This window comes from Perognathus longimembris, chromosome 8 (genome assembly GCF_023159225.1).
Source record: "Perognathus longimembris pacificus isolate PPM17 chromosome 8, ASM2315922v1, whole genome shotgun sequence".
Lineage (NCBI taxonomy): Eukaryota > Metazoa > Chordata > Mammalia > Rodentia > Heteromyidae > Perognathus > Perognathus longimembris.
In genome coordinates, this window is record NC_063168.1 from 17,567,932 (window position 1) to 17,592,760 (window position 24,829).

The 24,829-nt window shown below is 41.7% G+C and overlaps 2 protein-coding genes across 3 annotated transcripts in view; one reads left to right on the forward strand and one right to left on the reverse strand.

Moving 5' to 3' along the window:
* Positions 1-24,829, reverse strand: part of Ctnna2 (catenin alpha 2) — a 1,054,352-nt gene that overhangs the window by 336,064 nt on the left and 693,459 nt on the right. The window contains exon 9 of the mRNA XM_048352594.1: positions 18,647-18,666. Coding sequence (XP_048208551.1) covers positions 18,647-18,666 — 20 coding nt within the window. The remainder of the gene's footprint in view (positions 1-18,646; positions 18,667-24,829) is intronic.
* On the forward strand, positions 1,290-4,454 carry Lrrtm1 (leucine rich repeat transmembrane neuronal 1). Of its 2 annotated transcripts, none has more exons than XM_048352596.1 (3): positions 1,290-1,544; positions 1,618-2,113; positions 2,445-4,454. In XM_048352596.1, exon 3 carries the CDS (start codon positions 2,504-2,506, stop codon positions 4,070-4,072), a length of 1,569 nt encoding a protein of 522 aa, XP_048208553.1. In that variant the 5' UTR covers positions 1,290-1,544; positions 1,618-2,113; positions 2,445-2,503; the 3' UTR covers positions 4,073-4,454. The 2 variants fall into 2 exon arrangements, with proteins under 2 accessions (XP_048208553.1, XP_048208552.1); XM_048352595.1 differs by having other exon boundaries at positions 1,618-2,109.

Here is a 24,829-nt window from a genome sequence, read left to right on the forward strand (position 1 = left end):
GCAGGGCTCAGATGAATACAAACTGGAATGAATCATGTACCTGTTCATAGGACTTTTCCTGAAAAGTACCACCATTTGTTGGTCTCTCTAGCTTGGATGTGAGGACCAGCCTAGTTACTGGATCAATCCATTCTTCATGTGAGCTCTGGCAGTCCACCCTCGTACCTATCCACGGGGTTATTGTCATAGATAATGCTCACTTACTTTGAGACCCTTAGAGGCAGAAATGATGGGAATTCAAAGACAGAAATTAGAGGTGCACATTTGCTTGTTCCTATCTTTTCTTTTTTTCTTTTTGGCATCTTTGTCAAGAAGGTAGACCCAAATCCTACTCACTTCTGAAAGGTTCTGAAAGGTATCTTTGAGGATTTTTTTTTTTAAATATGATCAACAGGTCCCTGACCATAGCAATGCAGACCCCTTCCAGGCTTGTAAGGACTTCTATCTGTAAATGATGGCAGGTGGAAATAGTCAGGCAAAAGCGTTTCCTCATACTCAGAAGAAAAACAGCACTAGGTGCAGTTTTGAAGCTGAATTAAAGATGAGTAGAGGAAGAGAAGGCTTCAGTATGGTTTCCACGACCTCTTCCCTAAACATTTTCTAGTACCTTCTTCCCTGGTGAAAGGCACTGACTGCGAGGGGGGGGGCAGTAATCACCATGAACAACACACTTCGGGGTTAGCTCTCCCGGGGTCCTACATAAGGACCGACCTTCCCCAGCTACATAGCCCAAAGACACCTATGTGGGCTGGTGGCGCCCTAGCAGCATCTCAGGCAAGTCTCTCTACAGACACAGACATCACATCACATCACGGGGAGTGGGATGGGTGGATCTAGCAAGCATCTCTTCCCTCCTCCATCCCCCAATCTACCACCACCCGAAAAGGTTGCCTCACTGCAGAACTTCATTACCAGTAAGAAGGGGGGGGGGGGGGGAAAGGGAGCAGAGGGAGATGTCTCCTAGCCCAAGCCCCCAAACCTCTTTTCCTGGGTCTCCTCTCAAGTTGCTCTTGTAATGCAGAACAAATGTTGATTTCTCTACAGATTCCTGTATTTCTCTTCCAGGCAGACAGCTTTTAAGGAGGGGATGGGGGGGGTGGAAGTAGCATATCCCCCCCCCAAAGGGAAAGAGTAGAGCATAAGACTATTTCAGGTTAGCACTTGAAATATCTTCTCAATTGATGATGCTCCCCCACTAGCTCCTTCTTCAACTACTTCCCCCCCACTCCTCTCTCTCTCTCTCTCTCTCTCTCTCTCTCTCTCTCTCTCGTGTGTGTTAATATGGATACAAAAGCTGGAAGTGTTTTCCATTTCATCAAAGAACATATATTACTTTAGCGGTTCGGTAATAAAAAAAAAAAATTGTTGGTTTTCTGCCCACCCCCCTTTCAATCTGCCCGTGTCTGAGGTGCTGGGGACGACGCACAATCGTGAGCAGCTTACGACACTCAGTGAGCAGTAGGCGCCGGTGCAAGCTCGCCCCGCTGCACACTGCCTGCCGGGCGGAGGGAAGGAGCGGGGCGCCTCTCGCTGCTGCTCCCCACGCCCGCCGCCCGCACCTCCCAGCCGCGCACCCCCGCACCGCCCCCCGCAAAAAAAAAAAAAAAAAAAAACCAGAGCATGAACGAGCCGGCTCTCCGCATCTGCCCGGGGCGCGAATGGCAGGCGGTCTCCGTGGAGGAAAAGGTGGCGCCGCCGGTCACTGGTTTTTTCCAATGACGGACATTAACCAGACTGTCAAATCCTGGGGAGTCGTGAGCCCCGAGTTTTTTGGAGTGTTGTTGTGTGTGGTGTTTTTTTTTTTTTTTTCCACCCCACCACGTCACAGTCCGAACTGCAGAGGAAGAGGACGGAGGCAGGAAGGCGAAGCCCGGGCTCCGGCACGTAGTTGGGGAAACTTGCGGGTCCTAGAAGTCGCCTCCCAACCTCGCCCCGCCGCCCTTGCAGCCCGGAGCCGAGCAGCAAAGTGAGACATTGTGCGGGTGCCAGATCCGCCGGCCGCGGACCCGGGCTGCCGCGGGAACACAGAGGGTCTTCTCTCGCCCTGCATATAATTAGCCTGCACACAAAGGGAGCAACTGAATGGAGGTTGTCACTCTCTGGAAAAGGGTGGGTAAGACACTTTTTAATTAAATTCTTTCCCGAAGATTTCCCCCCCCCCTCCTCCCTTCCCTTTGCTGCAGTATCTAACATGGACAAAATCACCATCTCTTTCATATTTCCGTGCCTGTGAACTTTCTAGGCTGTCCAGCTTTCTGCATGCTTAGAGGTGAATGTGTGGTTTGTGGGGGTTTTTGTTTTGTTTTCTTTTGTTTATTTTCATTTTAGGGAGGGGAGGGTCTTTTCTTGATTTCTCTATATTTATTTGATTTTTTTTGCCCTTTTCTCCCCCTCCCCCGCTTCCCTCCCCCCCTTCCATCCCTCGGAATAAAATATGATGTTAGATTTCTGACCGAGCGCTTTCAATGGACATTCTCCAATCTCTCTGGAAAGATTCTCGCTAATGGATTTCCTGCTGCTCGGTCTCTGTCTATACTGGCTGCTGAGGAGGCCCTCGGGGGTGGTCTTGTGTCTACTGGGGGCCTGCTTTCAGATGCTGCCCGCCGCCCCCAGCGGGTGTCCGCAGCTGTGCCGGTGCGAGGGGCGGCTGCTGTACTGCGAGGCGCTCAACCTCACCGAGGCGCCCCACAACCTGTCCGGCTTGCTGGGCTTGTCCCTGCGCTACAACAGCCTCTCGGAGCTGCGCGCCGGCCAGTTCACGGGGTTAATGCAGCTCACGTGGCTCTATCTGGATCACAATCACATCTGCTCGGTGCAAGGGGACGCCTTTCAGAAACTGCGCCGAGTTAAGGAACTCACGCTGAGTTCCAACCAGATCACCCAACTGGCCAACACCACCTTCCGGCCCATGCCCAACCTGCGCAGCGTGGATCTCTCCTACAACAAACTGCAGGCGCTCGCGCCCGACCTCTTCCACGGCCTGCGGAAGCTCACCACGCTGCACATGCGATCCAACGCCATCCAGTTCGTGCCCGTGCGCATCTTCCAGGACTGCCGCAGCCTCAAGTTTCTCGACATAGGATACAATCAGCTCAAGAGCCTGGCGCGCAACTCCTTCGCTGGCTTGTTCAAGCTCACCGAGCTACACCTGGAGCACAACGACTTAGTCAAGGTGAACTTCGCCCACTTCCCGCGTCTCATCTCCCTGCACTCGCTCTGTCTGAGGAGGAATAAGGTGGCCATTGTGGTCAGCTCCCTGGACTGGGTTTGGAACCTGGAAAAAATGGACCTGTCCGGCAACGAGATCGAGTACATGGAGCCCCATGTGTTCGAGACCGTGCCGCACCTGCAGTCCTTGCAGCTGGACTCCAACCGCCTCACCTACGTCGAGCCTCGGATCCTCAACTCCTGGAAGTCCCTGACGAGCATCACCCTGACCGGGAACCTGTGGGACTGCGGGCGCAACGTGTGTGCCCTCGCCTCCTGGCTCAACAACTTCCAGGGGCGCTATGACGGCAACTTGCAGTGCGCCAGCCCCGAGTACGCCCAGGGCGAGGACGTCCTGGACGCCGTGTATGCTTTCCACCTGTGCGAGGACGGGGCCGAACCCACCAGCGGCCACCTCCTCTCGGCTGTCACCAACCGCAGTGACCTGGGAGGCCCGGACAGCTCCACCACCCCGCTCCTGGACGGCGGGGAGGGGCTGCGCGAGGGCACCCTGGAGCCCGCCACGGTGGCTCTGCCCGGCGCTGAGCACGCGGAGAACGCCGTGCAGATCCACAAAGTGGTCACGGGCACCATGGCCCTCATCTTCTCCTTCCTCATCGTGGTCCTGGTGCTCTACGTGTCCTGGAAGTGTTTCCCAGCCAGCCTCAGGCAGCTCAGACAGTGCTTTGTCACGCAGCGCAGGAAGCAAAAGCAGAAACAGACCATGCATCAGATGGCTGCCATGTCGGCCCAGGAATACTACGTTGATTACAAACCCAACCACATTGAGGGAGCCCTGGTGATCATCAACGAGTATGGCTCGTGTACCTGCCACCAGCAGCCCGCGAGAGAATGCGAGGTGTGATTGTCCCCAGTGGCTCCCCAACCCATGCGCTACCAAATACGCCTGGGCAGCCGGGCGGGCCGGCGGGCACCAGGCTGGAATCTCCTTGTCTGTGCTCTGATTTGCTCCTTGACTGAAACTGTACGGGGATCTCTCCCAGAGACTTGACATTTTAGCTTTACGTGTCTTAAAAACAAAACAAAAACAAAAACGAAGTAAAACACAACAAAAAACCCACCCCACAACCTTCAGGACAGTCTATCTTAAATTTCATATGACAACTCCTTTCTCCCTTTGAAGATCTGTCCATATTCAGGAATCTGAGAGTGTAAAAAGGTACCAATCATTGATTTTTTTTTGTTTTGTAAACTAAAACGTTTAAAATAAAATAGCATTTACAGTTTGTACAGACTGGTGTAACCTTAAATGAGCTGTTATCTTGTTACAAGACAAGCAACAGTTTAAGATTTCCTTGGGGTATGGGGATGGGAGGGCAGGGAATTTGACCCATGAGGGTGAAAATCAAGAAATCAGAGAGCAAAGTTGTCAGGTTGAGTTTGTGATGTTAAGAAGGGCAAGCAAAGATGATCAGTGTAATGATTCAGGTTAATTTATCCCGCTGGAGTAAGGACTGAAAAAGAAAGTCACCAAGACCTTTTATATTTATCTGGGGAGTGGGCAAATGCCACCTAGCCACATTCAAGCAGGAGATCCATGGGCCCAACACTGGGCCCTACTGTTCAGCCTTTAAGGCACAGAGGATTTCAGATGGCTTTTAAAAGGCAGTCAGTGCCAGACAGTTTGCCCTATGAACAAGAAACATTTTTTTTTCATTGAATGTTACCATCTTTCAAATCAACTCAGAAATTTCACCCCAAATGCCACTTGTTCATAATTCTCCTATGCCTTTGATTCATGAGAAGCAGTAGCATTTATGTCCTGTTTTATCTCTTCCAGTGTTAAAGACACCCCCCCCTCCCGCCACCCCCTCCACCCCAAGCTCATATTCTCTATGGCTTCACTGGAGAGAAGGAGACAGGATCTCAATGTGGAGTGCTGTAGGCTGTGCCTCTGGAGCTCACTGCTGAGACTGCAGCAAGCTGAAGCTCTGGAGCAGGGAGGGTGCACTCCTAGTTACTATGGGGAAAGAGGAAGTCCTGACTCAGGATGAATGCCTACAGGGGAATGACATGTAGCAAGAGAATTTAAGGGCAGATGTGGTACAGCAGGGGTGGGGGTGGGGTGGGAAATCATCGTTTAATTATATTTGCATATTATTAAAATAGGAATAATTTGCTAACTCAGAAGGGAAAAGCCACCTCTTTTCAGATAGCCCTTTTATGTCATGCTTGCTTTCCCTGAGTTTTTCACCCTCACCCCATGTTGGGATTACTGATTACCCCTTCCTCATTCCTCATAGGTTTCCAGATCCTTCCCAGAGATTTTAGTATTTTATTAAACTAAAGAGTATGGAGGCACTGGTAGTGGCTATTGGTAGAGTCACGGAAGGGCTGAGGGAGGGCTGTGCAATGCTTGGAGGGGTCTTTCACCAGCCAGCATCTTAATCAGATGTATGATTGAAATAAACTGCCATGAATCACAGATGGTGTAAACTGCATCAACATTGCCCATGTCCAAAAGTCTCTTCTTGCCCTTCTAAATGATTCTAAAAGCTGGTATCTTTCTTTTTACTTCCCCCACTCTTTTAAAGAGATAACTCCAAATAGCAGACAGCAGATTGGGGGAACAAACATACCACCTTCTCTCGCAATGCAAATGTCTCCAGCCACCAACCTAAAAAAAAATGAAACTCACTTCTGGAAATGGACAAAACTATCATCGGAAGGTTTACTTAAGATAAGGATTGGGGATAGAGCTCTCTTCTACCTATGGGGAAACCAATGAACCTAAAAATGTAGCTTCTAAGGGGCTCCTAACTATGAAATATTTTGCAAGTATCTTTAACAGGCTAAGGTTTAGGAGACAGTTTCTTACACACACACACACACACACACACACACACACACACACAGCACACTAGCTCATGCTTCCTGAACAAGAAACTTGATCTTGTTCTGTTAATTAAACCATGACTTTATGACACACACCATGTCCATAATATCCATCTAGACTACTAATGTTCTAGAAGAGGGGTGCTTTGTTTGCCAACTTTGAGGAGATAGTTTGGGGTTCAGACTAAGCATGATCTTTTGGAGTTTCATCCTGCATAACTCCTGGAGGGCAGGTGTAGCAGAAACCGAGGGTTTTTCTTAGGGATGTGCCTTACTCATAACTACAGTCAAACCCTGTTAAAGATACATGTTGGGGAAGAGAGCAAACATGTGTTTTTCTTTCTTCCTTTCTCTCCCTTCCTTCCTTCGTCTCCTCTCATATCTCCTCCCTCCTCCCCTTCCCTCTTCTCTCCTCCCCCTCCTTTCCCCTCCCTATCACTTCCCCTCCCTTCCCCTCCCCTCCTCTCCTACCCTCTCCTTCCTGTCCTTCTATTGCCAAAGTATGGTCATTGAAGGAAAGTTCACTTAACTCAGGTTTCATATCAAAGGAAGGCTACAGGAATCCAGAGCCCAATGCTGCTCTAGCTTGGTGCACTAAGAGGACATGTTGGTATGTTCATAGGGAAAGCTTCCAGAGCAGAGCCTTTCTGGTAACCGGACTACAGGCTGCCCATCTTCCCAAGAGATAGAGACACTGGAAACAAGTTTGTTTCCCCAAGAATTTTTTCTTTACATTCATTTTTTCCCAATGAGGCCACGAAAAAACAATGATTATGATTTATTCCTTAATAGTTCCCCTTACCCCCACCCTAAAACCAAACATCATGCACTTTGAGGATTTTAAATGCAAATAAATCTAATAAAGGACTATTGTAAAGAGAAACCTATAATCAAGGACTTTAAGAGCACATGAGGGCCCTAGAACGCTTATGATGTGTATGTATGTGTGTGTGATTGTGTGTGTATGTGCATGTATTGTGTGTCTTTATTGGGAAGCAAATAATTTTGTACACCAGCAAGCAATTAGCACAGTATTTCATGATCCTGTGCCTCTAGCTATGAAGATGGGCAGGGGAAGGAAAGAGTAAAGGAGAATGGCAGTTTTAACTAAGGTTGTGTGACACTTACAATCTTTTCTTTCTCAATTTAATTAATCTTTAAGCTTCCAGAAACTTGGTTTGACCCCTCAAATAAAGTTAGGAGCATTTACAGGGGAATCAAATTTTTAAAGGTGCAGTACCTTTTTTGTTGTTCTTCCCACAGAGGGTGCTAATCTCATTATATTGTGCTATCTGGAAAGAACTTAAGGCTGCAGCAATTCACATCTCATCCTCAGCATTGTGAAGCATTAACCCCCTATTTGCACTTCCTTCCCAGCCAATTGAAGTTCAGGAAGGCTATTGAGACTTTGCAAATATTTATATAGAAAAAATATTTTAAATGACAAATGACATTCATGTAATGCATCTTAGCTCTGGTAGATTTTGACACTGTGCAGAGGAACAGGTTAAATGAAATCCATCTTTAGACTGCACTACGAGGAAAGGCAGCTGCTGATGCTAAGACTTCAGCTGCCATTCTTGAGAGTCAGTTCCCCAGGACACATTGCATGATCTCAAGATTGTAAAGTTGCCATCATGAAGAAAAGGTTTTTTAAGTAAAAGGACATCGTTGCATGTATTGATTTTGATTTTAAGAAAATATAATCCCAAACTCCTTAAAGTATAAGAATACCTTTTACTCCTGCTTTAGAGGTTGCATATATTTGGTTTGATTCACCACCAGCAACACATTTATGAGTATGTGGCAGTAATTCCAGGGGGCAGACACCACTTGTTATTCCTCCCAAGTCTCCAAACCGGCTGCATGGTTCTCTGGTAGGATTAGGGGCCACCTGTGTGTCTGATTCCTATTAATCAACTTGTCAGTGAGTTTGATGCCTGTTCTCTCTGGCATGGCCCAGCAACAGCAGACACCAGGGGATCTAAAAGGAAAGTCATCTGATACTCACAGAAGACCCAGAATTTCTGACGGTTTTGCACAATGGGTATCATAATGTTTCAAGGCAGTCAAGATCAGCATCAATTAGATGGTTTGTGATGTGATTTGATTTGAGTTTGCCATTGGTGGAATGTCAAATAACATGGTTTTAGCTAGACTATGGTTGTGAAATAGACACATTGAGACAGGTTTGGGGTTATGCACACATATCTGGCTATAGCTATGTGTCTGTTTCAATTTAGATAAACCTACATAAACACATTTATACATATATTCATATAACTAAGCATATAGATACCTACACATAGACAGCCATATATAAAAACATACATATTCATAGATTTAGGAACATAGATACCTACACATATATAGCCTTATATAAGCATACACTCAACCATATTACATAACTACTTTCCAGCAGTACTTATCATTCTTCCTTTTTCTCTGATCATCTTTTACTTATGAAAAGAACTGATGAAATCAGCCATAAGGAAGACATAAGGGCCTAATATGATTGATGGCATTTTTTGGCATGAGTTTTGGGCTGGTCCAGAGCTGACAGTCCTCTCAGGGTTTTACTTGCCACGGCAGAGGAAAACCATGCAGTCCAGTAGTTAGAACCAGCAAAAAGCTATGCTTTCTTTTCTAGATAAATTAGATAATCTAGAATATCTCTAGGTGAAATATTCTAGAAAGTATTTTCTAGAGTTGGCACCTCTGCCCTAAGAAACATTTCTACATTAAAAATGCTCTACTCTGTTTTTTTCCTTTCTTTCTGAGATTTAGTAAACATAATGCTTACTTCTAATTGGGAAGTCTTTTCTGACTTTCCTCAGTTCAACACAGTTTCTGAAGGCCTTTGATACTTTGCTGTAAACTGGGGACCCAGCTAGTGAATCCTCCAGGTCTACACAGCTATGCCAAGGAGATAGAGATATAGCACTTACTAAGTGATTCTTGGAATGGGTGCCTTTATTGCATCTGCGTATGTGAGTGAGGTAGTAGCTATCAATTTTAGCATGAAGTATCTGAGGCTCATGAGGGTTAAGTACTTCATGGAGAGTTAATGACCTAGTGATTGAGAACTATGCTAGACTCTGTTTTTTTTTTACCCAACAAAAACCCTAGGCAGGGGACAGAGTATATGTTCAATACATTCTTGTTGAACACCATAGATGCAATGCTCAGATACAGGGATTTTAACCATGATTTAGTTTGCCCCAACTGCTGGTAAAAGGATAATCCTGAACTCTGCCAACAGAGGGAACATTTTACAAGCTTCCAGGGGAAGAAATGACTAGTAATCATCTGGTTTGATATCCTTCCAGAGGATGGTCAACTTGGAGAGCGTAAGGCACTGGCCATTGAGAATATAGTCATCTTTCTTGGTGCTCTCATGGACTATGTATCTATACTAATGGTTCCCAACCAGGGGAACACTTGCCATCTAGTGAACATTTATTTAATAATACTTGGAGATATTTTTATTTACACATACATATGGTCACTACAACACTTGCTAATAGAGGTCTTAGCTGTTGCTTGATACACTAAAATGCACAATATATTCTTCGATTTTACAAAATTATATGATCCAAACCATCAGTAGTGCTGAGACTGAGAAACCCTGCTCCATGGTGGAAAGTAATAGTATGATTAAACAAAATAGTGCCATTAAACTCAGCTGTCTATAGAATGGTCTTTTGGAGTTAGCTTTGAGTCACCCAAATCTATTCCCTTTTAAGATTCCTCTCTCTGGTCAGGGAACAGGAAATCTAAATCCAAAACCCTTAGGTTATTTGCTAATCAGGGAAAGACCTGAAGTTAGCACATGCTTCTCGAAGAACATATGGCCAAACTTAAATTAGCTAAGACAAAACTAGTCAGAACCCTCAATTGACCCACTTTTTCTTTGGCAGTACATAATGTAGGAAACAGAGGGAGGGGAAAATCAGGTGAACAGTGTGAAGATTTAATTAATAAGATAATGGCAAGCCTGGTATTCTTTCCAGGAGGTGTTCTCCTGTTTGAGCAAATCGAGCTTATCTGCTTGTCTGTCCTTTCTCTAATCTCAACCAAGACTGGAATGTCACTGAGGTGAGAATCAGCCACAATTTCAAAACCAAAATGAATCATCAGTGTGCTTAGTCTAGTGAGTAGGTAGAAATATTAACCAAGGAAATGATCTTGCAGTCTTCTATTTTATTATCCCATTACACTCAGTAAGAACCATTAGAATAAGGGTAGTCTAGAGACAAATATATGGCACATAAATACATAGAGGCCCGACAGACAATGTAACTGATGAACTAGGACTATGCATGAACTAGAGAGCTCACTTGCATGCAGCTCAGGTCAGGCTGGTCCTGCTTCACCAGAACACATTTGCAGGCAAGTCCAAGAAAGTGTCCTGAAGGAAACAGGGACTAGAAGACAGGAATGGTGGGCTTTAAACTTGATGCTATCACTCACATTCTTCAGCGATCTTGTGTATTTCTGTTTTTAAGGAGGATTCAACTAGGTATTCCCTTAAAATACTTCCAGTTCCAAGCTTCTGTTTTAACATTTTTCTCCCCAATACAACATGAAAGAAAAATAGTTTTCAAGCTAATGCCTAACTAATCAGATGTTTAACAGGAAAGGTAAAAATCTCCCTATATTCTTATTTCTTAACATTATGATTCACCAGACTTCCTGTATATGAATGAGAACAGGTAGATTTGAAAAAAAGTCATTGGGGAAACTGGCTTCACAGAGGTGAACCAAGATGCTGCAAAACAGATGGAAAACCTCAAGCATGTGTGTGTGAGAAGATAAGAGTATTCAAAATGGCAAGAAATGGAAAGACCTGAGATATAGGGCTATGAGGTATGCCCTCCCCCCTAAAAAAAATGAAATAGCTGAGGGATGTTATTGAGGTGGGGAATAGGAGAAAATGCAGTAAAATACTTGTTATGAGTGCTTACAATACTGCATTATAAGTGGTTACAGTTGACTTAGGAGTTAAAAGCTCTTCAGTGAAAAGATACAGGAAGGTGGAAGGGAGAGAAAGGAGAGGAGAGAGAGAAAAAAGATGAAATGAGGGAAGGAGCAATGAGAGGAAAAAGACAGAAGGAAGAAGAAAGTAAAATAGGAAAGGAGAGAGTGAGAGAGAAAAAGGAAATGTTGGGCCAGGGGATCAAGTAAAGGGCTCTAAGTATAATAAACAAGCACTTTAACATTAACCTATAGCCCTAAGGCCCCAAAGAAGGGGTTTTCACATTTATGCTTTATATTGGTCAAGTAATCATTATCAATAGCTAGGATACACTGACTTCTCAGACCTTTTGAGTAATTTTTCTTTTCGGATCTGCAAGGTTGGCTATCTCTTCCTCAAAGTTCAGCCAAGGTGGAGAGATACTGAGATAGTGTGTCATGATCAGAACATATGTCGCTCAACTGTCTAGGTGGGCTGGATGGGGTCAAGGTTAAGTGAGGACCCCCTACTGCTTCCACTCCTGACGCCCCCTGGTGGTGTGGATTGGAAAAGGATGCCTGCAGGTTAAGCCCTTTTATTTATATATTGGTCCTCAATATGCTATAGTTTACAAAGCACTGTTCACACTTATTATTTTATTTTCACAATAGTCTTTGGAGGCACACATAGAGTTGCCCTCTTTTTAAGATGAGCAGAATTAGGTCTGCAGACGTCATGTAGCTTGTTCAAAGTTCTTGCTCTTGCTGGACCTCCTGGAATTGCTCCTTTTAAATTCAGTGTCCTTTCCCCTCTACTATTTCCTTATTCTTTTTACATTAATGATGTCATTGTGAGGTAGGGATGGTCATGAACAAATTATCCAGATAAGTAATTTTTACAGAAGTCTTGAAGAATGCATTGTTCACCCAGTTGTATACTTTGTCGAGCTGGAGGCTGGAAATTCTGGGTTGACACTGGTAATCTCATTTCTTCCCCATATTGTCTTTGCATACCTATTCCATGTCTGATAATATTTCCTTTGTCACAGAAGCTCCAGAATGGCCAGAGGACATCCAAAATTATGTTAATGTCTTCTGCATACCCCTAACACCAGAATGTTCTTTCCCACACAACTGCTGCCTTCAATAGCTTTAGCACTGGCTCTTCTAAAAATGTGAAGATTAAATACTATCAGGACACTGGTCAATCAGTAGTAATGAATATACTCAGATGTTTTTTGTTGTTGTTTTCAGTTTAAACAAGGATCTCTGGGGGAAATGATCTAAAGGATTCACAATAATCTAGAATTTCATTCACTGGAACAAGTGAATGGTACATATTTGGGCAGGAGATTTTTCTTTTCCCCTAAAATGAAAGAACACAGGCAAGTGCTCACATACTAGATCACATTTGCCAACTGTTTAGGGGGCTTGACATGGAGCCAGGATAAATATGAGCTCGTCCCCTTAAACCAGTGCCCTCATTAGTAACCGTGTGTTTTTTTTAAGTCTTTTAACATCAGCGTGTCTATCTTCAGATAAGAGTTCTCAATATTGCAAACTATGGGTGGCAGGAACTATGCATCAGAGATATGTAGGCAGCCTTGAACAAAAGGGAGAAGGCTTAGCAGCATTTGGAAGCAGGATTAGTCTGCCACAGAAAGGTCTGGAAAAGCCAAGTTACACACAATTAATGGAACAATATAACAATCTGTCTTCAGCTCGCCCAGGCAGTCCTGTCATTTGTCCCTCAGCTGCATAACAACCCTGTACTCTGTGATTTGGTGTCACCGTTCCTGCTCCATACTGATTGCATTTTCAGTGAAATCTATATTTCCCTGCAACTGATTTTGTGCTTAATTTTTATACTCCAGGAATAATGCCCTTTCTTGGAATTCAGCCTTAGTGTTTTGCTTTCTTTTCAGACCATTTCTGAATCTCTTATATTGATCCTTCTTTGCACACTTTAAAATCATAAAGGCACAAGAAGATAAGAAAAAATAGTGTACAGAAGAAGAGGCACTGCATTGTAACTAAAATGTTCCAAAGATAACAGATGACTTTGAATTGTTAAGTTCTAATGATATTGCTCAATTCATTCATAGTAGCATACCATTTCTTTTCCAGGGATTAAGCACCTATTTGTTGGGGGAACAATAGAACCATTTAACTTGTAAATGATTGCACCTGTGGAGGTGAGGCACCATGCCAGAGTACTGTGCTCACCACAGTTCTACCAGCTTCACAGTGAGTGTGCAGAGCTCCCTTTATCTCTTCCCGATTTATTAATTAGATTTAATTCCTTCACCCATGGGAGCCTTTATTATTTATCTTAGTTAAACTGAGAATTGGAAAGGTCCAAAGACTTTTGTTCAAAGTCAGTTACCATAGTAGGATATGTCCAGAGAGTCACAGAACTTGAGTTCAAGTTCTGGCTGAGTAACTTTGGCGAGTTTCCTAACCATTTTAATTGGAAATAGGGCTATGAAAGTTAAATCAAAATTTTACTGAGATTTAAAGGAGCTATTCCTTGTAAAGTATTTAGAACAGTAACTGGCACATATCAGGAGCTAAATAAGTACCTTTTAAATTTAAAAGAAAATATGATCACAAAGCAAAGGAGGAGCTGAGCCAAGATGTAATCAAGGCAGTTGTTTCCCTACTTCCTTATGTAATTAGATAATATCACAAAATCTGGGTTCTTGAAATTATTGCGGCAATGGAATATGCATGTGCATATGCACACACATTGATGTACACACTTGTGTTTGGTACCACTTTCCTGCTTTCACATGGCCTGAAGGCCTGAAAGGCACACTTGTCACACATCATAAAGAGGCATTGTCTGTATAGATCGTAGGTGAAAGAGCCACTAGGCCATAGGTGGAAAATTTCTGGAGGGAGAAAGCCACTGAACAGCTTGCAGTTAACAAATTTAAAATTCCAACTTAATACTAGCTGCATTAAATCCTACTGTCTCCCAGGACACTAAGTATACATCTTCAGCCTAAACAGATTTGTTGATGTTTATTTAAAAAGCTTTAGACCATGGTTTGAATGAAGAATGTAATGAAGAAGGAAGTACATGGGTGAGGTGGATCCTCTCTTCTTTGAAAGGAGACAGTATAGTAGAAGGCAGAATCGAAGTTCCAGCCCTGCCATTGTGTTTCTGGCCCTTGCATTAGTCCATTTTCATGACCAGACCTTTCTTTCTTCAGCCTATGGTTGGTGAGTTTGGGCTTTTCTCCTATTTTTCGAATTTGATGGTGTGTAGAGTTTTAAAGAGCAGGGGAAGGAAGGGTAATGTGGTACACATTCATCTTTGCTGTCCCCTATCGACAAACAAAGCAGTGAATTCCTTGAATTTTTCCCAAAGGTGAGCTCCAGTGCCCATACTGATCCATACAACCTCACAATTCAAAACTGTTTGTTCAGAGGGAACATTCTGTTTTGCACTTACAAATGGAAATCTTACTCTTGTGATTGGTTCATAGAATGCGTAAAGCATGCTCTACCCAAGGTGTATTGGTAATATTGTGGCCAAAGTGAAACCTAAGGAAATCTAAACTACCGGAAGAGGCTGTAGTTATGAGATAGTGAAGATACTCTTCAGCTTAGCATTTTATTTACTTCTTTGCTGTTTCTATTTCTGTTGTTTATTTTATCTTACCCGTCTTGCCTTCAGTCCAATCAGGGAGTCCTTATAGCCTGCTTCGGTTTTGTTTGCTTAAACTTAATTCATAGTTATAAGCTATATATGCATTCTCAGTGGAAGCAATATTGCACAGAGGAGAGGAGAAAATTCTTTCTTGAGAGGGCAAAAAATATCTGACTCATTTTTATGTATAAAGCACACATATGGTACATGAACAGTCATAAAATATATGTTATATTAAAATTTTAGGGTGAGGGAGAGATTAGGAAATCTAAATAGCTGTTTTAGGAAGGCAATAATAAAAAGAAGCCAGGAAACACTAAGCTAGCCAGTGATTGACAATGGGAAAGAGAATAGCAAAAAACAAAAGCAACATGGTAGCTCATCAACTGAGACTCTAAAGGTGGTCCAGGTACTTGGACAGTGAAATCCAGCATTCACAGGTGATTAGGGAGACCAGGCCCATCACATAATAGAGTTGATCTTATCATTGCCTCTTGCACTCCCCACATCTTTACTTGGAGGCTTCACAATGTATTAAATAAAAAAATTACAAGGTAGAGAATTAATAGATAGATCCCTGGTTCTGTTTCTACCATTTACTGACTTAAATAAATCACCATCACCACCTTTCTGGACTTCAATTCCCTTGTCTTTAAAAATTCAGAAAATAATTCCTGCTCAGCCTGCTTCACAAGAATCTGGTAAAAATCAAGGGAGATAATGTAGGTGTCCGAATCTTAAGAGCTTAGAGTCTTATGGAAAGATTTCAGTCAGTGGCAGCTATGATTTGAGCTGTGTTGTGGCAACCTACATCATGTGAATTCCAAAGGGCACATGTTTTAAGCTCTCCTTAAATTCTGGCTGTTACTTATTGCTCTGAATTAAGTCCCTCATGACTCCTTTGTTGAGCCCATATCTACTAGAGAGGTCATGGGATGAAAAGGAGAGGGCCACTCACTCTTGATTTGCTTCCCCACCATAGAGTCTGACCTCACTATGCCAAATTCCCCAAAGGCAGTAGTTACTTTAGCTCAGTGACTCCCGGAGGCCTCACCTCTTAAATGTACATGCCTGTGGCTGCCTTGCAGGCTTTCAGGAAGATTATTAGAGACCATGTGCATTGAGTCTACCATATGCTAACCAATAGAAAATTCCCAAACAATATTAATTCTACATGTAGTCACATAGGAACAATTGTTTCTAGAAGCAGAAATTAAGTGGAGGACTTAAGAGTATAACCTAAAGAGAACACTAGATGTGCTGTTTAAAAGTTATCTCTACAGAGGGAAGAACAGGAAAAGACTAGTAGTGTCACACAGATATAGTAGCGCCACACATATAGTCTCTGTGACTATATGTGTGACATAATTAGCAGAGACATATGACAAAGGAGACAATTCTCTCTGTTGTTTGGGTCATCTAAATATTTAAGGAGGAAATGACTTTAATCCTCTCACACAGACATTCTTTAAAAGATGCACTAAAACTTGCCTTGGGTGGCAGCTTCACTATGGTAATAATTTTTAATATAATGGTTCTTCCCAGTTTTGCCTGTAGATGCCATATCACCTTATCGTTCTCTGAACACATCTCTTTCCAGCAGCATATGCTTGCTTGATCTCCTGAGAGCTTAGATACTTCTGGAAGAAGGTGGAAAATCTGTCTTGGTTCAATGATAGTTACTCATTGCATCCTATCACTGCCATTGAAAGCACACTTTGCTTTCTAAGCCTTCAACCACATCTCCTGCTTGGACCCTCACAGTTGAGCAGCCCTGAATTCCAGCAAAATCCAGCCACACATACATTAATAAACAGCCTGAGGGTTTCTACCTGTTTATCCATGGACACCAATCCAAAAGAACTGAAATAAAAAGGGGTGTGTGAAAGAGAAAAGGTCTATTTTGTTGTTTTTCTCTTTTAGGAAGAGAGAAGGGAGACATGATGGAGACAGGGAAAGAGAGAGGAAGAGAGAGAGAGAGAGAGAGGAAGAGCAAAAGAGAACAGAGAGAGGACAAGAGAGCAAGAGAGAGAGAGAGAGAGAGAGAGAGAGAGAGAGAGAGAGAGAGAGAGAGAGAGAGAGAGAGAGTCATGCTCCAAGCTGCTGCCCTGCCAAGCTTCCTCCCCTCCCTTCTTTCCTTCCTTGTGCAAGCACTCCACCGTCTGTGCAGAATGCATAACAGCAATTTCTGGAAACAGGCTTAAGAACCTGGGCCAGTCCAAAGGGAGTGGATTCCTGATAACTGTGTGGTAGAGGTTTAGATATTTGATATTTCACCTTAATTCTTTTAACTACTGCCAACTCCTTGAAGCACATCTGTTACCAACAGCTTCTGTTTGTAAAAATGAGACTGAAAGTATCATCTCCAGAGACATTCTTGAATCTTCTCTGTAGTTCAATGCTTCCAATAACAGCTTGGTTCACAAAGGTACAACTGTGGCAAATACTACAGAATGTTAATAAAATGAGATAAAACACCTAGGGAACGCCCCTCCCCCCCACACACAAATTTCTGCTTTGCTCACTACTAAAGTTTATGTTGACAGAAAATTTACTTCGGTGGTCTACATAATTTCCCAAAGCAATTTTCCAACAGCAAACACAAATTTGTGGCAATCACTAAGAGGTTTTCAATCCTGGTACCAAGGAGGTTGTGGGGTTTCAACCGTTTGTCTCATCTTCAAGTAAATGTTCCTTTCTTGGAACTCTATCACAGGGACCCCAGGGATGCAAAAATCTCCAACATAAACAGGCTGACAGAGGGAGAAAAGGAGCTACTTTGAGAATCAAGGTATCAAACCTTGAGATAGTAATTAAATCATTAATTAAAAAAACAATTGCCTAAGTCCATGTACTCCCAAGTCTGTGCTCCCAAGGAGGATGAATCATGAAATAAATGTACCTTGTACTGATATTTGATCTGGTTAATATAGATTTCATTTATACCCTATCAGGTAGGCAAGTTAAGCACATATCATAAAATGAAATTTGCTAATTTCTTTTTGTCATGCTCATTTTGTCCTTGGGGTTTAGGGCCCTAAGAAATGAAAAAGAAAAATGACTGGATTTTGGAATATAATAGGACCTAGATCTGAAACTTAGCTTCTAAGTATACCAGCTGTATAATATGAAGCAAGCTTTCAATAGTCTCAAGGTATTTTGGCATTTCCACTTTGAAGTTGATAGGAGGATCAATAGCAATGGGTGTAAACTTTTTTATATATGCTAGGCACATAGTGAATGTCCAATAAAATCATTACTATCATCAATATCAATATTATTTTTTCCTCCTCCTCCTCATATTTGATACAGACATAACTATTACCATGAAATATGTATTGATTATACAATGAATCCATTTGAAGTGTTATTTGTAGTAGCATGTAATTTAGTCCATGGATGTCTTCTTGTACTTAGCACTAGAAGAAAAACAGAGTCCAGAAAAGGGTTCCTATAGGTACCTAAGAGGAGGGACTCACCTCACAAGGAAAGAAAATAGAGGAAGTACTTTAAAAGGATATTGCTGATTCCACTAGAGGGAATCATATAATATATATGATATTTTTATCAGTGTAAAGGTCAGTGAGAACACAGAACTGTTAGAGAGAGTTACTGGTATATTTAAATGAACCCACAGGTACCTAAGTTCTTTCTATCACTTATTTGCATTTTCACAATGGCACAACATCCAGTTCAAGTCCAAATAATAACTGTGAAGCATTTCACAATGCTTTTTAGCTCACTGTAGTCCTTCCTCTCACCAACACAAGGTGTTAGTGGATGAATTTCCTTCGTACTTAGGTTAACTAATATGGACAACATAAAGGCATCTATTCTTATTGTCCATTTTATTAATTTACTTGTAGGTTATGCACACACTCACACACACACACACACACACACACACACACACACACACACACATACCGAGTCACATTATGCACTATTTATGGTCAAGGAACAACTCACCTTCATCGATTCAGTTAGCCCTGGGTACCATAGGTGAAGAAAATAGACATGTTCTCAAAGTTTACAGACTAATAGCATGGTGACATGGGTCATATATATGATAGCAAACATAGGCAGCAAGGAAGTTTTCCTCTATTTCAGGTATAACAAAGTCCTCTGAGATATCACAGCAGAGGATTTTCTTAATGCAAGCAGTGGGTAGGAGGCTGAAGAAAGCTTGACAAAGAGAATGTGGGCTGTGCACTGGATCTAAGTAGGAGGGAATTGATAGGCAGAATGGAAGAATAGTGAACAGAGTTTCACAAGGGAACAACCCACAATGTGCAACAGCATGGTAGGAGCAAATGGGAAGTAACAGCCAAGTGGGCTGATGTGTTCGACAGCATGTGATGATTTTATTCTCTTATAAGTAGATACTGAATCAGCAGGACAATCTAGAACCTAATTCTATTACATTTCCTTAAGAAATGGATCCTGTCTACAATAGGATGAGTTAGTGAGAAAACACTAGTCACTCATACCCTCCCCCTGTACAAAGCATTAAAAAGAGAACAATCCAGGGTAGAATTTCCTAGGGTCTCTAGGGGAAAGAAAGGGAAAAATGTGCTTGAAGGCTGTTGTTGAAGCATATAGAGCAACAAGAGACTTAGAAAACATCTGAAATGGGAAGAAAAATGTGATTGCCACATCGAAATTGGATGAAAAATGTTGTTACCACTAGCAAGGAATTAGGAGGTAGCAGAAAATCATAGTTATGAGGAGTTCCTAAGGAGATAGAGTCATAGTTACCAGTATGTCATTCTCGGAAAAGGCTAGCACCATAACATGATATAAAGCAATCATTCTGCTGCTTTGGGGGCTTATGCAGGTACCGACAATGAACAGGTAAGTGGATATCAGACGGGTGCCTGAGATCAGAGAACTTTTCCTGAAAGATCTGGACCAATATTGTATCTCCACTGCACAATCAGGAGGGATTGGAATGGTAAGAGACTCCCAATCATGGTTTATAGTCACTTTTGACAGAGGAAGAAAAACAAATGAAATGTTTTAGCTCTTAGTATGATGTGTATTTTATACCTATTTCACTGACTTATCGCACACATGCAGACACCATGCTTATGCAACAATGAAGAAAATAATTCTTTTAAACTACTTACTGACTTAAATCAGTGGTTGCAGACCTTGTTCTCATGAGCTCTGCAATTAAAGCTAACTTGTATCTTTCAAAGCAAACTCTGCCTGTTTGTTTCTTAGCAAACCCATTTGTCAGATGCACATTCCCATCACTCTGTCATCTTCAAGTCCCTAAAGACTCATCTGGAGGATCTCATTGGTTTGATTACTATAAACCAGAAGCTGTAGTTTTTGTTTCTGTCAGTCCTGGAGCTTGAACTTAGGTTCTAGGCACAGTCCCTGAGCTTTTTTGCTCATGGTTCTCACTCTACCTCTTTGAACCACTGCTTTACTTCCAGTTTTCTGGGGGTTAATTGGAGATAAGAATCTCATGGACTTTCCTGTTGTGGTGAAATCAAATCCTCAGATCTCAGTCCCCCTGAGTGTCTAGGATAACAGACATAAACCACCAGTGCCCCAGAAGCAGTCTTTTTTTATGAGACCTAGTGAACTCACTTCCAGAAGCAAACAGAGGTTGAGCAGATTTTTGTCTTTAAATCTCTGATGAGCCATAATCCTTGTCTGGGCCACAAGTTGCTCCCTAAAAAAAACATATCCTGAATGAGTACCCTAGGATGTGTTTGCATATAAATCATTTATAATTAATCTTCTGTCACTCTGAAAAGTCCCTATTCCCTTCAGATCAGTGGAGCCAAGAGGGGGCAGTTCAGTGAAGAGCCAATAGTATGTTATGGCTCTCTTGAGAAAGCAGCAAGAAAGGATGATGTTTCCCTACAGTATTTCAAAAAGAAACCACTCAAGAGGGGAAAAGCAACTCACAAAAGGAAGTTAATAAGACTATGTTTTGCCTTTCAGAAATATCTGAGAGTCCTTCACTAATCAAAAATGTGGTCTTGTTTAAAGAGGTTAAATAAATAAATAAAAGGAAGAGAGGTCAGTAGGTGGGCAATTGCCCAGGGCTATGATGGCCTGATACACTACATGGAATTGGGCTAGGAGATAGAATATACAAATAATATTCTCAAATCATGAGCAGTATATATGTTTCATTGCTCTCCTGAAGGTTCACAATGTTAATTTGATTTGCATAGTCTCACTTAGATGTTGACTTCCTCAGGGCAATAATGGACAAAAGATAGCCATCCACAAAGTCCTAAAATGGAGGTAAAGGCATAAGTTCATTCCCAATGGTGCCCCTAACATAGCTGGGGACTTCTGAGAGATGACAACCTTCCCAACTCCTGAACCATGGGATGGCATTAATGATACACATTCATTATTTATCTCCTATTTGAGAAGTACAAAATCTTGCTGCCAACACACAGGATTCCATTGGACCAAGTCAGCAAAAGAGGAAAGGGAGGAAAGGGGAATAAATATGATTTGAAGTCATACGCGAAGATGTCCTTAACCTTACCACCTGTACAAACTAGTGCCATTTGCCTTAAGGAGCAACATAAGTGGGTACGTATTGTTGGACTGATGAAGAAATCAAAGCTCACAGAAAGTAAGTAACTGCACAAGGTCCCAAAGCTAATGTAGTTCTTCTTAGTCTAAGACTAACAAAAATCTCATTGTAAAACCTGTATAAGCAGAAAGAGTAGCCCAAATCCCAACTTAGGGTAAGAGAGTCTCCTATTTTCACCAAGAAGATCTTTCAGAGTCTAGACCATGATGTAGAACTTTCAATACACTGATTACTTGATCTCACTTGAGCAAGGAAGTCTCTTTGTGTAATAGAATGTAAGAGAACATGACAAGGCACCTTCTCATAAAAATTAACTCCATAAACACATTAAAAAATCATTATTCTGGCTGGGAATATGGCCTAGTGGCCAGAGTGCTTGTCGGTACACATGAAGCCCTGGGTTCGATTCTTCAGCACCACATATATAGAAAATGGCCAGAAGTGGCACTGTGGCTCAAGTGCAAAAAGAAGCCAGGGACAGAGCTCAGGCCCTGAGTTCAAGGCCCAGAACTGGCCAAAAAAAAAAAAATCATTATTCAATTCTACTCATTGATAGATACCATGTGAGTAATAAGCCAATAACTGAAAAGCCAGAACAGAAAAAAAATAGTAAGTTTCAAAAGGGGAAATAAAGTACCTTGTAAAACTGTGCAATATCAGAACTCTTCCACAGGTAGCTTAAATATTACTAAATATTTATCTCTTGCTTTTCTTCCTTTTTCCACTCCCCACATCACTGCTCTGTCTTTCTCTAGCTCTTTCTCTTCCTCTCTCTTACACACACACACACACACACACACACACACACACACACTACAATATAGTGACTAATGTGCTAAGAGACAAAAACAATTTCAGTCTTCAACAGAGCAATCCTCCACTGCTACCCTCAAACTTTTTTCCATTTTTTTCAGGAAGGGAATTTTATTCTGGATTCTTCCTTCTTTCTGCACCTGTGAAGTTTGCTGTTGTTGACTTGTACCAACTCTTTCTTAGGCCAGTGAGATTTTCTTTGGTCAAATGCAAACACAATAACATTTGAAAATCTCATCCATAGTAGGACACATTCCTCAACTGCTCCTGGGACTCCTGAGAGCCCCACAATGCATAAGCTAGCCATGGCTGACCAGTTTGGTAACAAGAGCCCCTGCCCAGAACCAGTTCCATTGTTAGTACACAGAATCATCAACCAATATGCTGTGTTTATTTTAAGACACTAAATTTAAGGCATTTAATTTTTTTATTATTTTTTTCACAGCTAAGTCTAGTAGGCATATAATCCTAGTAATCTATAGTTTACATTATATATTTGCTGTTGGGGACATTGCCTTATTCTGTCTGTATTATCTCACAAAATTTATACTATGGACTATGTGGGAGATAATGTTATTTCTATTTTATACAGGAGGAAACTCCAGTTCAAAGAGGTTAATGAATATATACCCTAGTAAGTGGCAGATATCCAACCTCAGTCTTGCTAAGCACACCCTCCAATTCAGATAGACAGTGTCTATAACTGGAGAACTCACAACTCTGAGAAGACAAGATTGGTTGAACCTGTGGAAAACTAACTTTTAGAGACTAGGAAAGAAACTTGAATTTCTGCCAAGACTGTCTTATTGTTACAGGACATTTTAGGTTCCATACCCAACCTTCCAGGCTTGCATGCATCAGATCTGGCTTCTCACTTCTTATGCCAAATAGAGAGACAATGTGAAATGAAGAGAAATAGGTTTATTATGTGGCACACATACCACAGGAAGATAGTATTCCAGTTCCTTTTTGGCCATCTTCTGGTTACAGACATAAGCTATAGTTTTAAATAGACAAAGGACCAGTAGGAGGAGAGAAAGATATGCATATTTGTTAAGTGATAGCCACAGGTAATTTCCAGTGGTTGCAAGTGACTGGCAGCAGACACAGGTGGTCTGGGAGCTCATTTTCTAAAGATTAGTCAGGTGAAGCGTTATTACAATAATGATCATTGATGCCTGGCAGGTGGCTGGGTCCTTCTTGGATTCCAAAATGAGTGCAAAGTAATTTTAAGAGAGAAAGGCTCAGGACAAGGACACAAAATGCCTGAGACTCCAAGGTGACAGAGTAGATGGAGAAATAGCAACGTCCAGGGAAATGTGTGTGGAAGCCAAGCCTGCAAAATGGGCTAAATGGAATGTAGATATAAAAACTGACCTCTCAAGACATTCCTGGGAGAATGAAATTTTAACCATGGTTCAGGAAAGACAGTCAGACCATATGGTCCACAAAAGGAAGGTAGCAAGCAAAAGACCACAAAAAAACAAAAAACACACTCACTAATTCCATAAAAGTCTGTCTAACCTTATATTGATACAGTAGCAGCAGCAACAGCAGCAGCAGCAGTAGAGCACTGTAAAACTTTGCCTAGCTGCACACTGTGTCTATTCTTGTACTGGCATCCTAATCAACACTTGACAGACCATTGGTTTTGAACTGAATGTCTCTCAATTTACAAACCTCTTTTGTACTCAAATAAAAAACATTTTTGCTTTTACTTTAACCTCATTTGTGATTTCTTTGTTAACTATTAGTACTAGTTATGAGATCTACAGCTGATATTTAAAACCAAGGCAGTCTTAGGAAGGATTTTATCTTTAAATTGTGGGGTCTCAGGCAACTCTAGGTAGCAAAAGAATTGGATTTTAATCTGTTCTGTTGTTTGGAGATGAAGCATTTCAGAATTGGTAGCCAACTGGTAACTGTAAAATTGGCCTAGGGATTACTTTTCTAGATGAGGAAAAAATATTAAAGTAAGATATATGAAAAATACAGATGGAAGAGAATTATGCAAAGAGTGACATGGATCAAGATGCAGTGTACTTATAAACTGACATGCAGGATTAGATCTCCTTTGTGCAGCTACTTAAAGATAATTTCAAAAAGAAGGTGCAAAAAGCAAACAGAAAAATATATACACTGGCAAGAGCTTTCCTTAGAAAATATTATTAATATTAATTGCCTGAATGTTTTTTTCCTGTTATCAAGTTAGCATTTTTGCATTCCAAAAGATGTTGCTGAGGGGTATGGAAAACATCTTCTAGTACAATTCACAGCAAAGAAAAATATTATGACATATTAATTTAAACTATCAACTAGTAGTATGCTAAAGAAAAGAAATATATGCTATTAAGTGAATTGTGGCATTTCAACCACATGTCATAATGTAGATCATGTATTTTCTTTAACTGATTGGTTCTGTTGAATGCTAAATTGCAGTTTAGGTTTTCCCCCTAAAAGTCTTGCAAATCTTTACTCTCTGTACCTCTTTTTGTCTCCTTCCTTATCTGTCTTCCTTTATCTCCTTTTCTTCCCGTCTCCCTAAAACATTCTTGTAAAGAGACTGACAGACCCACAATGTTTGTAATTTCCCGAGGTAGTGCTACTGGGGTAAATGAAGTATCAGGTTCCATACTAATCCATCAGTTATTAATTAATAATATCAACAACTCCTTTTTCATTACTGATAACATGTTTTACTGACTACCAGAAGGATTTTTTTATTACAAAACTTATCTCAAAGGCTCTTTCCTATTATCTATTGC